At 38.8% G+C, this 13048-nt stretch overlaps 1 protein-coding gene across 4 annotated transcripts in view; it reads right to left on the bottom strand.

The window, feature by feature from the left end:
* The window catches only part of ATP8A1 (ATPase phospholipid transporting 8A1), a 559403-nt gene that overhangs the window by 403347 nt on the left and 143008 nt on the right, over positions 1 to 13048 (bottom strand). For all 4 annotated transcript variants that reach the window (XM_029588616.1, XM_029588605.1, XM_029588632.1 and 1 more), the window contains exon 11: positions 2340 to 2505. In XM_029588616.1, the coding sequence (XP_029444476.1) occupies positions 2340 to 2505 (166 nt within the window). The remainder of the gene's footprint in view (positions 1 to 2339; positions 2506 to 13048) is intronic.

Raw genomic sequence — 13048 nt, 5'->3', positions numbered from 1 at the left:
CCCAATGGCTGAAGTCAAAGTTCTGGCCGCTGTGTAAAACACTTCATAAACTGAGTAAAACAGGAGTTTCTTATACTCTTCCGTGTCCTCTGCTGACCTACAAATATCAGCCTGCTCTAGGACTGATGACTCCAAGGGTTTTAGCATCTTAAAAATTCCATGCAGATATTGAACCATATATAACTGGCAATATGAGAGCTTAACATAGAACTCAAGGCTATTTACTTCTTACAATTAGGTGGACCTGGAGATGAAATTTGGAACACCTTCTTGCCAAAAGTATTCAAAGGTTTTGGTCCTTCCCTGGAAGATGAATCACAGTACTTTTGAGTTTTCTTGTATCATGTGAGAGCCGAATCTACCACCACTAAGTGATGAGGAAGCTGGACTATTCCAAAGCAATGGGCATATTTTACCCTATACTTCAGGTCAAGCATACAGGCCACCAGTAGACAAGCTTGGAAACTGCCACATCCTTGTCTGAAGATCCTGAAACCATTTGTGAACCAGAATCACTGTGGTGATTGACTGCAACTGTCCAAAGACAACCAGTCCAGCTCTGGGACCTGCCTGGGCGCCAACTTATGCCTCTTCAGTTCTAACGAGGGCTTCCCCAGGGATGGGCCTCATTAAGGTGCCTTGCTCTGCACCTCTTCCAGAACCATAGGCCTTTTAGTTTTGCTCCATCTGGCCAGATCCATCTGGCCAGATGGATCTGGGAACCACCACCACACCAGGGTGGGATGAATCTCCTGACTGAGCAGGAAATACAAGGTGAGAAACCCCAACTCAGCTCCATATGCTGTGAGCCTGAAATATCACTCTGGGAGAATGCCTGGATTCATGTCAGTGCTTACCCTTCAACATCTTTTTAAGGTCACATGTCTTCCAAGCCCAGGATTTCTGTGCTCTGGGAGACATGTAGCCACAATTGTAACTGTTCTCCATATCATGATCCAGGCCCAGAATTTGTAACCTCATGGGCACTGGTGATGGACATCCAGTGCCACAAATGACTATCTTGAAGCTGCTTAATGAAATGCTTTTTGGACTTCTATTTTTACTTCATTATCCTATTAAAAAAAAATATATATATATTTTTTTTTTAATATCACTTAAAAGTGCTGTTGAGGGGCTCCCAAGGCAGTGGTAAAAAGCCAGAGTCTGCAAAGAGGCAGAAAAAGTAGACAAACATTTAAATATAAAAGATAGAGAAGGTAAAAAAAAAAAAAAAAAGACTGAGGGTTTCACAAGGCAGCGAGTGCATGGGAACCACAACACATTCTCAGTAAAGATTTTACTGTGCTATGAGAGACAAGTCCATTTGATTCCAACAGATGACATCACCCATGAGTCATATCTAGTTCAGTCCTGCCTGTTAAACGAGGACTAAAATTTGAAAAAACTTCCAAATATATCTAGAAAACCAAGTTTGATCTTATCTTAGAGTAATAAAAAATGCTCAAAACATGGCTTTTCCACCAGGACTTCCCGGACTAGCCCCCCCTCTCCCCCCCACTATTCACCCCGACCCCCCCCCCCCTTCTTCGATGTTAATATGTTCATTCTCATACCCACCCTGAATTTTTGTAAATGTTATGTATTATCATTTTCAATTTTTGTAAATATGTTCATATCCCTCTCCTCCCCCCCCCCTTTTTTTTTTCCTCGCTTGATTTCTGGCTCCTCCTCATAGCCCCTATTCTGTTTATTGTTCTCATGTTTCCCCCCTCCCCGTTCAATGTAATTTCAACCTTTCATTATGATGTAAACCGATATGATGTGTATTTTAATGTCGGTATAAAAAAAGCTGTTAAATAAATAAAAAATAAATAATCATTCTTCCATTTCAATTACCTTTGCTTTTTACTACTGCATTTATTAAAAATGTAAGATTTTTCCCCTTAAAGAACAGAACAATGTGAGTCATCAATATTTTCCACGGAAAGAGAATTTTCAAACTCTTGCAGAATGAAAATAGTAAAAGCAAAGTACTACCAGATTTAGAAAATATGGTATAGAAATGGCTTATAATGAGCAAAATAGGTTTGGAAAGGAAATATGATATAGTTTATTAGCAGCAACAAAAAATTAGCTCAGTCATATGCATCAACTATGACTAAACTATTAAAATATAAAATAAGTTATAGAACTACTTCCAAAGTTCCACATTCTGGTAGCATATTTTCAACATCCTCATTTCTGTAAAATACGTTCCCCTAAGTGTAGCCTCTCAAAAGTCAACAAATATAGTAAATAAGGACACATTTAATGGTGTAAAAATGTTAGATCATCTGAGCAAATTAATTAGCACATTTGATCATGACAATAGTTCTTACAGTTCAAGCTGAGATACCAGTCTCCTTGCTCATGCTTTTTATTCCATATAAATGAACCAATAGAACAGACCAGGGAAACAGCAAGCAGAATGCAGAACAAGATCAAAATCTGAATGTTCGTAATGTGCTCCACATTTGATAGTTTGAGGGGAGGTCTTGTTGAGTTCTGCAAGAGAAAGTAAAATGATATAAATTTAGAACGTAAAGAAATCTTTAAATATGTAGGTCTGCAGTATAAACATGAATGGAAGGTTCTCTGTTTTTTTTTTTCTTCAAAAATTAAAAAGGAGGTACAAGAGAATGTTCTGCAGTTTACTGTAACTTTGAGACAGTTCCCCAAAATGACTGACAAAACAAGGTTGGTCTCTAAGGCAGTTCAGTAAACACTGCAGATTTGAAAACCCTGCGTCGGAACTATAAACCTCTCAACTCAGGGCAAAAACAAACTCCGACCAATTGATCTACCGGCACATGGCAACCAATGATTTTAATATGAAGCTGATGCGTAGAAATACTAAAATATGTAGAATAAAGGATTTAAGGAAAATCATGTTCAATGCAGGTGACATTTTATAAACAAGGATTCACCAGAAAATGTAATACACCATTCACTGCAGCACCAAGCTCCTCCAAATACAGAAAAATGCAGACTAATCCTAAAGAAACCCATTCTAGACTCTGCTGACCTAAGTTATTACTACCAGTCTCCAACATTCCATTTCAATGCAAAATCATTGAAAAAGCTGTCTTCCTACAGCTGAGTTCCTACAGACCTCTGTCATAGACTCATTCACTGAAAATTAGTCGACAGGTGAACTCAAAATGTGTCAGGATCGTTGGATTATCAAAGCCCAGTCAATTATACCAACTAGATCCACAAATCCACTAAAGTATAATGTCGCATGTGTGTCACAAAAAAATGCCGTACCGCGATTATGGAAGAGAGTCACTAATATTGAGAAACCCTTGAAAAAGGATAGCAGTCCGAAACACGGTCCCGTGTCGGGTATCGGATAAGACTTATAAACATTGTTTGAGTCACCATCGCAGGTTTCGGAAAAAACAAGATGGAACTTTGCAACATTTCATGAGTTCATAATAGAAGATAAGTGGTTCCATTGGTTTTAAGAAAAAAAAGTAAAATTTAAATGTGCACTGAAGTTACTCACTATAGTTTTCAAAGAAATTAAAAAAAAAAAAAAAAGAGGCAGAGCTTGTCTGACCAATGATTAAATATAAGGCAGAGTCTTAAAGTGGTTCACTACACGATGAAGCCTATTATGATGGTCATATAGTTAATGTTCTATTTTTGGCAATCTATGTTTCATGTGCCATTATACTTTAGTGGATTTGTGGATCTAGTTGGTATAATTGACTGGAATGTCATAGACATGCCAATCTGGCTTCAGACCCCACCACAGCAAATAAATTATACCAATAAACCTAGTGGATGAACTACAACTCTTTGGATTGTGAACAAAATGAACTACTGGTACTCTTTAACCTCTCAGTGGCTTTTGATCTGGAGACTATGAAGTCTTAATTTCTCACCTGAGGGCCTAGGATTAGCAGGCCTAGCACTAACTTCCAAAATGCTCTCAGAATCTCTCTTTATCTTGGATCTGAACTACTGTGTTCCCACCCTCTCTCTTATGGAGTACCACAACAAGGATCCATGCTATTACTTACTCTTGTCAATATCTATATGGCTCCCACTAAGCCAAGGATGCCGAAAATATTCTAACACCCATATAAAGAATGTTCGAATATTTTCGGTATCCCTTGCTTTATTTATATATGACACTCTGCTTAGGGGGCCACTGGTATAAATAAATGGCAAACTCAGAGTCCACTGGATCATCCACTATGCAAATGACATTCAACTAGTAGTCTTACTCTGTCCAGACCCCAACAAACAATCAACATAATAATAATCTCTACCTGGCATCAGCAAAACTCAACCCACAAGAGACTGAAATACTATGAGCATGGAAAAAGACCCCACACATCTAAATTCAAAGATAACATGTGATGATATGCCTCTCACCTACAGCCACCACACACAGAGACTAGGTTTAACATAACATAAGAAGTGCCATGCTGGGTCAGATCAAAATCCATCGAGCCCAGCATCCTATCTCAGACAGTGGCCAGTTCTGGTTACAAGTACCCAGCAGACCCCCAAGAGTTATCTATTTCTTGTATCTCACTCCCAGGGATAAGCGCTAGCTTTTTCAGACTACAAGGCAAATAAATGTTTATGGACTTTTCCTTGAAGAACTTGTCAACCATTTTTTCAACCCCCGCTATGGGGTCGATACAGTAAAATCACGGGAGAGTGGGCGAGCGCCTGCTCTCCCGGCGCGCGCACAGGCCACTCTCCTGTGAGCACGATACAGTATTTTAATTTATTAAAATTAAGGCCGGCAGTAAAAAGAGGCGCTAGGGACACTAACGCGTCCTTAGCGCCTCTTTTCGGATAGGAACGGCGGCTGTTAGCGGGTTTGACAGCCGACGCTCAATTTTGCTGGCGTCTGTTCTCGAGTCCGCTGACAGCCACAGGTTTGGAAACCGGACGCCGGCAAAATTGAGTGTCCAGTTTTCGACCCGCGAGCCTATTTCAAAAAATTTTTTTTTTATTTTTTTTTTTAAACTTTCATAAAAGGTAATGCAAGGTTAACATCATAAAAGACAAAAGAACAATGGGATTTACATTATAAGTCACAAATACTAAAAGAGAAAATAATCCTTCTGGATAAAAGTTTCTAAAAAAACTAAAAATTAAAAGAAATAATTTATTAGTTATGTCTGTATACGCACACTTAAAGAGCCATGTTTGTTTTTAAATTTTTTCCTGAGTGCAAAAACTTAAGGAAGCATAGCATGAAGATTGGGAGATGAAGTAATGATGACCCTCAAACAGAGGAGGAGAAAAGGGGTGATAAGATCAAATATCCTAAACACTAACAGTGTAGCAAGTCAGTGAACAGTTAACAGAATGCTAAGTATATATCAAGAGGTCTCACCAGCAGAAAATAAAAATAAAAGTAAAATACATTTATACAGCTACTAGTGGGATCTCATTTGCAATATGCAATATTATGTTCCAATCTGGAGTCCATATCTCCAAAATGATTTAGTAGGTAAGGGCAACCCAGAGGAGGTCTAACCAAAAAGGTGCAAAGTCTTAACCAAAAGCCCTGTGAGGCAAGACATATTTTGGCTGAAAGGAAGTTCTAGAACAGAGGTTCTCAACCCTGTCCTGGGGACCCCCCAGCCAGTCGGGTTTTCATGATATCCACAATGAATATGCATGAGAGAAAATATGCATGTTATGGAGGCAGTGCATGCACATTTTCTCTAATGCATATTCATTGTGGATATCATGAAAACCCGACTGGCTGGGGGGTCCCCAGGACAGGGTTGAGAACCACTGTCCTAGAAGATCAATGGCTAATGATATGAGACCGAAAAAAAAAGGATAGATTCAGAAGTAGCACAAAGGGTCATTTCATAAAAAACAGATTCTCAATGAACTATTGGTGCAAAAAAAGGTAAAGTAATTCAAGAAAGCAGGGGATAAATACGTAACCTAAGCTGTGGGAATTGATAGCAAAAGTCAAATATGAAGTAGTGTCGGCAGTACTGAAGCAGAAAGCTACTGTATTCTATGGTTGTGAATATAATACTGAAAGGAAAGTAAGGAACATATTACAATCAGTGCAATTTAGTAAGACAATATATCATGATAACATGCTAGAACAAGTAAGATTTGAAACTGTAGAAAGTTATGAATGTTAAGGGAAGGCAATGCAATATATAAGTATGGGAAGAATACAGGAAAAAAATAAAAAATTAAAACGCATGAAGTAATTGATTAAAATGGAAAGAAATACAGTAAAAGTCATGAACGTGCATAGTTCCTTACATTTGTATTTTTTTTTCAATTTAAAATGGAAAAAGTGGTCTAAAATTAGGCCCACAGAGCTTTAACATTGAAGATAATTACTGAAACAAATAATGCTTTCTATGCCTTATGATGCATTTTGTGACTGCTCGCTAACCTGCACGCAGAAACCAACCACACAGCAGCATGTCCCCTCCACCACCACCACTCGTTATTGCCCTGCATTTTCCCTGCAACTGCAGGCTAGGTGACAGTCACGGAAGCAATGGACCAGGAAGTAACAAGCTGAAACAAATTGTTTATGGACACTGCTTTTTTTATTTTTAAAACCTAAAAATATTATCACTACCTGATATTGCCACAGACAAGTTTGCTGGCTTTCAGAAAAGAGTCAGGAACAAAAAACTGGAAAATTGACCAGTTACTGATATATTAAATACCAGTACCTATTTCTAACAATACATAAACGTTCCCCTGTTCACAATCCGCATGCTTTTAAAGCAGAGCAGGTTTACTAATCTAATCCGTTAGAGTGCAATCACAATAAATCCATTTTTGAATGCAAAAAACAAACACATTTCAGGTATATAACATTTATATTAAAACACTTCAATTTTACACTCACTTTGTATCTGCCTTAAAGGAAGATATTTTTGAAAGAAGAAATTAAACCACCATCTTTCATTGTTTTTATTAGCAGTAATTCTACATTCAGACATCTATAAGTATTTGATATTCTGCCTTTTTCAAAAGGAAGGCCCAAGGTGGATAACAAAATAATACTGAAGATTTTACGCAGCATTTTACAAGCATATCAACGAATTTTATGCAGCTCAGCACACACAGAGGCTTATTCAAATGGCTGGCTTCCCAAAGGAGAGTAATATGAATGCAAGCACCAAAACTGCATATTTAAGATTTTATTTAAACCCAAGCAAGTATTATGCACACAGGATATCAGGATATTTTCAAAAGATATATTTCCCCCTCATATAGAGCATTACATATTGTGGAGTATTTTTTATGATTCATCCATTATCAAAGGAGCATCCTAATTGGATGGAAACAGCTTTTCAGAAGCAATAATTAACCAGGACTCAAGTTAATATATTCTTCTGGGAATTATTTTATTCCTCGTTCACATTTCCACCAGGGACAACAGTACTAATCTACCTTCTTCCCCACAGCACTAATAATGCTATTAGACGTACAGAATGTCCTGGCTCATAAATATTTCTTTCCATGATAGGTTTAAAATAAAGCTTGATTTGAAAGATCTGGGGTTATTCTGGTTGCTACATCTCGAACTGTACAATGAAACTGAAGACTGAGAAACAGAATGGAGGTTCTACTTGGAAATTACATTATGGGCATATTTTTCTCCTCAGAATCAATTATGCTAGGACAGTAATGATACAGGAATTGAGGCAGACGTGTGATATACAGCCCACAGATTGTGACTGACAAAAGGTGGCATGGAGAGTGGGGCTGTGAAATGTATGCTTAGTGTGTCTCTGAATGTTAGCAAATGCTAAGCATCAAGTGAAAAATCCAATGCATCCGTGCAGCTTTTCAATTCAGAGCTGCAGGAGCTCACATTCCAAAGGAGATATGCCTTCAGGTTAACTCGCTCTCCCACGCCAAGCCTGCTCTGCACCAGTTTTCCCTAAGGCAGCCTGAAGCCTTCCAATTGACCATCAAAAGGATAACCTGGTATGATCAGTCTGTTCCTTCCTTTGCTTTACATTTTGTTATCTTTTGGAAGTACCATCATTTCGGCTGGTTCATTTAGTAAAGGCACGTGGGTGAATGCTGTCCCAAAGACTCACGCCCTGGCAGCCGGCCAGCGCCCGCAACTTGCTTCAGGTTGGGCCTTGAAGTATGAAAACAAAAAACAAGGGTAGATTGGTAGGGTTTAGGGTGTGGGGAGGAGAGGAGAGGGGAAGAGGCAGGGAGTTTAGGTACGTGGGGTGGGGAATTGGGGAAGGCCCGATTGCTTTGCCGTGCGGAAACTGCGAAAGTCGTCGTCCCCCCCCAGGCACATGCGGCATGCATGTGCGAGCAACCACCCGATTTTATAACATGCGCGCACATGTTATAAAATCGGCACATCCAAGTGCGCTCGCCAGGAAGCATGCATGCACATTATAAAATCTAACCCTTCATATCCATTATAAAACCCAGATTTTTCACTTTATCACTTATAGTAATTGATGCCCCAATCAATGTCTAAATTCCTTGGAAAACCCCATGTGGGATACCTTGCAAGTTACAAAATTTCTGTTTTTGACAAATTCAAGACAAGTCTGTTCTTTGTCAACCACTGATTCAAATACTTTAAGCAAACAGATATTTTCTGCAGGACTTCATCTTTGGTCCCACTCATGGGTAAAAAAGAACTGTATGTCAGTGAAAATTCAATATCCAACCTCCAGATCAGCGAGGGCGTGACCAATAGGGGCAAAATAGATTATTAAATAAAATTGCCGATAGAGAGGATCCTCGAGGAACACCTGATTTCAATTTGAAGGAACTAGAGATTTCACCTGAAGATACCACCCTATAGCCATGATCTTCAAGACAAGATATAAACCATTTTAAAACTACATCACCTACTCCAATTTTTCTTAAATGCTGTAGCATAATTATATGATCAATTGTGTCAAATGCTGCTGATAAATCAAGGAGGACTAGAAAAAATTCACTACCTGAGTAAAATCCACATCTGAAGACATTGAACTATGACAATAATGTTTCTGTGCTATAGCCTACTCTGAAGCCAAACTGTTGAGAATCTAAACACACGTGTAAATCTAAAAAATCTAACAGTTGTTTTAAGACAATATTTTCAAGGGCCTTAGTTATAAAAGGTCGATTTGAGATGGGTCTATAGTTGTTAAAAGTTTCTTTAGAATTGGCTTAACATATGCCATTTTTAGGATGGCAGGGATGTTTCATTCATTTAGGGAAAAATTCACTAATTGTGATAAAAAGGGGCAATTTCTTCCTTCAGACATTTAAATTGGAATTTAGTTTCCCCCAACAGCAGCACAAAAGACAGGATGGAGGAAAGGACTTTCTTGCTGGAAGACACCATGACACTCACAGGACAAATTCAAAATCATTGTTAAAATGAAATGGGCCTTCAAAAGAGGCAAATGTCAGTAAGAGAAACAATGTGATAATATTGCAGAGTCCAGAGGTTCTGGAAGTTGATGATCTTTTGGAAGTACCATTCAGCAATGCTAGAGCAAAGTTGATGATCTAGTGAAATATATAGAGATATATGTTTGCCAACACTGAAAATTCAGTTTATGAAGGATTTTAAGATTAAAGAGTACAAGGAATAGGTTCCCATAACAATGAAAAATGCCAAGACAACTGGTGATTTACATCTTGAGATATTTTAATGTGCATTATATATTATGCTTGTGTTTGATTTTAGGATTATATTGCTTTGACCTGCACTCAATTAAATTGGATATGTTGGGGTACAAAATAATGTAAATAAATACAAAAAAAGTATTGTGAGGACAACAAATTTTGATTCTTGAGGATCTAAAGTCCCAACACAGAAAAAGGAGTTCCAGCAATGCTAGAGCAAATAAGAAAATTGAAAGCAAAATATTGCTATATCCAGTGAGGATGAAAGCCACTATAACAAGACTCAAACATCTGAGGATCTTGAAGAATCACAAGGTTATATTGATTGTTTTTGAGAAAACAGTAATTTGGGGATGTACAGTATGGGGTAGGTTTTAAAAGATGCGCGAGCGCACATGAACACATCAATTTTATAACATGCGTGTGCCGGCACCTAACCTGCCTAACTTTCCTTCCCCTTCCCCTCTCTTCCCCAGCCCCCAAAACCTAACCTACTTTTCCTACATTTTTTCATTTTATTACTTACTGCTCCTCAAGAGCAGAAGTAATTTTTGCGTGCTGGCCGGCTGCAGGCACGCATTTCCCCGGGACAGTGGCTAATGGCCACTGTCCTGGCCGACCTCCGTTCCACCCAGACCACGCCCCCATCCCGCCCTTTTCAAGGCCCGGCACTTGTGCGCGTGACCGGGCCCTTTTGAAAATGCGTGCGGTGCGCGCAGGGCCCAGGTACACGCGTAAGTACCGATATTTACGCACGCCGGGCATTTAAAATTTGGCCGTATATGTGCAAAAGAAAGCAACAAACAGGGTGAAGCAGTGCTGATTTATTTTTATTTTTATTTGCACAGTTTTTATAACCAGAGTAAATGCCTGAGATACTTCCAAATAATTAATCTGAGCTGATTCATTTAAAGTTTGTATAGTTTGAGAGTTTCTAGCTCTATAGGGAGATTTATTACTGTGAAATTTGATTATGTAAAATAATTCACCATATAAATCAAATTAAGTCCTGCAGTGTTTTTATGCTTTATGCAATGTGAAAAATCTTCTGGATATTTCCTATGAAATGAATGGGCATACAGAGACTACTTAGCAGTGATCCAGTTCTTTATGGAAATCTTGCAGATATGCAGAGATATATCTGTAACCCCAGTTCCACTTACTACAAAACAAAAGATACGGGGAGTCATGTGTCTATGTAGGAGGGGTAGAAGTTGATCTCCAAGATCCTCTACTGACAAAAGGTAACTCCAGCTAATAAGTCAAATGAGACATTGAACACAACTGTGGTTCTCAAAATACAGAACCATGACAGCAGAAAAAGACCGTATCACTTATCTAATCTGCCCAAAAGGAAATATATTATATGAAGTGCTTGATAGGCAAAATGTGAAGCCACACAGTGCACTTCATCCAAAGTCAAAGAACCAATCAGGTGTAGAAGCAACATATGAACATAGTATATGTTAGCAGAAAAAGACCAATGGCTCCTCTAGCCTAACCACACTGCAAGAATATCTCTTAGCTGTCAGTCACAGAGCATGTAGTACTGTAGATAAGGAATATTTAAAAAAAATCTCTCAAGGCCTTCTTGTTTAAGCTTGCATTTAAAGATCTTTTTGAACAAGAGTGTCATCCTTGAGATATGCAAGGAAACTCATTGTTCCTATGTTCAATTTTTTACTGCTTGCATTTTAAAAGACATTTTTAACTGCTATCTGTAATTGTATACAATTGTATGTTACATGATGTCTCGTCCTGTCGTCCCCATTATGTATGTTCTTAAGTAACCCACCCTGAACCTTGGAGGGTGTGGGTTAAAAGTAATTTAAAATTAATAAAATAAATGACTGACCACTTGTAAAATCTCTCTCCTTATCCAGAACAGTTTTGAAGTTATGTGATTAGACATGGGAAGAGAGGGGTGTGAATTAAGTGAGAAATGGTTTTGCTTATTTGCCTGAGAGAGAGTACAATTATAAAAGACCGACAAGCGCCTGCAGGGAGGTCCCCCTTAACAGGCTCTTGCCGGAGCGAGTACCCCCTTCCCCGGCTTCGCCTTATCTCGGGAGGGGTCCGGGGATCTCCGGGGCGGCCCGACCTGACGAGGCGACGTCATCCGGATCGGTGCGTCGATGTGCAATGACGTCATGTTTTATGTTAATAATTAATAAAAGCTGCGGCCTGATTTTCACCCAAAACCTGGTGTATGTGCAAGCTGCCAATGTTAAGGAAGATAACCAAACTGTTCTGGAGAAGGAGAAAAATTTTACAAAAACAAAAAACTAATACAGATATTTTACTTATCTTCGTATAGTCAAACAATGCTAGACTGGCTCCTTTAACTACTGTGTGTCTATCATGTTCAAGCTAAAATGCCTTCTATCAGTGTGACACTACTCTCCTCAGGCTCTTCTCAAGTCTCCAATTTAGCAGTTATGACTGTATTGATTTCACACCCATCAAGCTCCCACTGGGTCTCTAAGCTAGGATGATCTCTACCAGACTGGTTGCACTTGCTAAAACATAAGAACACCATATGTTTGTTTGGTTTTTTTTTAAAAAAAAGAGAAAGCTCAAAAAGTATATCCTAATAAAATAGTTTTTAAAAAAATCTGCTGCTCCTAAATGTTTATATTTATCTGAAACTAAAGACTAGTGTATGTGTGAGGACTTCAAGGCATCCGGCATACAGTTAGAGAAGGCGGATGAAGCGATTTGAAAGGCAGTAAGCCTTCTTCAGGAGCACGAAGCAGTGTACTTTCCAGAGAAGTACGCAGGTCACAGCCTCTAAACCATAGCAGCTGTGTTGCAGCACATCAAGTTAGCCATTCTGTGAGCCCCTACTGAAGATGGCAGAGCTTGAATCCTTGCTCTTTGATCCACTGGGTGAAGAGAGAAAGTAGAGTGCATAAGAAAAGGCAGCATTTGCGTCTTTATTCCTTGATCCACTGGCCAAAGAAAGGGCATACAGTTGATGAACTAATGGTATAGTCATTTTCATTCTGAATCTTCCTTTCATTCTGAATCTTCCTTGTGTATGGGGAAACTTGGCTTTCCCCATTAACACCTTCATTCTGAATCCCCATTAACACCTTTCATTCTGAATCTTCCTTGTGTATGGGGAAACTTGGCCTTCCCCATTAACACCTTCATTGTGATGCTGGAAGAATCTACTCATATAGCAATGCGGTCCAAACCTAAATTGTAAGGTCTTTGGAATGTTTTGCGAGTAGCTGCTTTTCATTCATTCATCAAAACTTCAGGATGCTTACTCTGCTCTTAAATAATAGATTGCCATTTGCCCAACATCACATTCTAGCTGGAATTTATCAATGCTTGCCCCATGATCCAGTTTTATGAGCAGCTCCATTTTTTTGCTGAACAAATGGCACATACTGCTTCCTGGACTGATATG

The sequence above is a fragment of the Rhinatrema bivittatum genome, chromosome 1 (genome assembly GCF_901001135.1).
Source record: "Rhinatrema bivittatum chromosome 1, aRhiBiv1.1, whole genome shotgun sequence".
In the NCBI taxonomy this organism is placed as follows: domain Eukaryota; kingdom Metazoa; phylum Chordata; class Amphibia; order Gymnophiona; family Rhinatrematidae; genus Rhinatrema; species Rhinatrema bivittatum.
The sequence above is the reverse complement of the archived record's forward strand: the minus strand, read 5'-3'. Positions and strand labels throughout refer to the sequence as shown.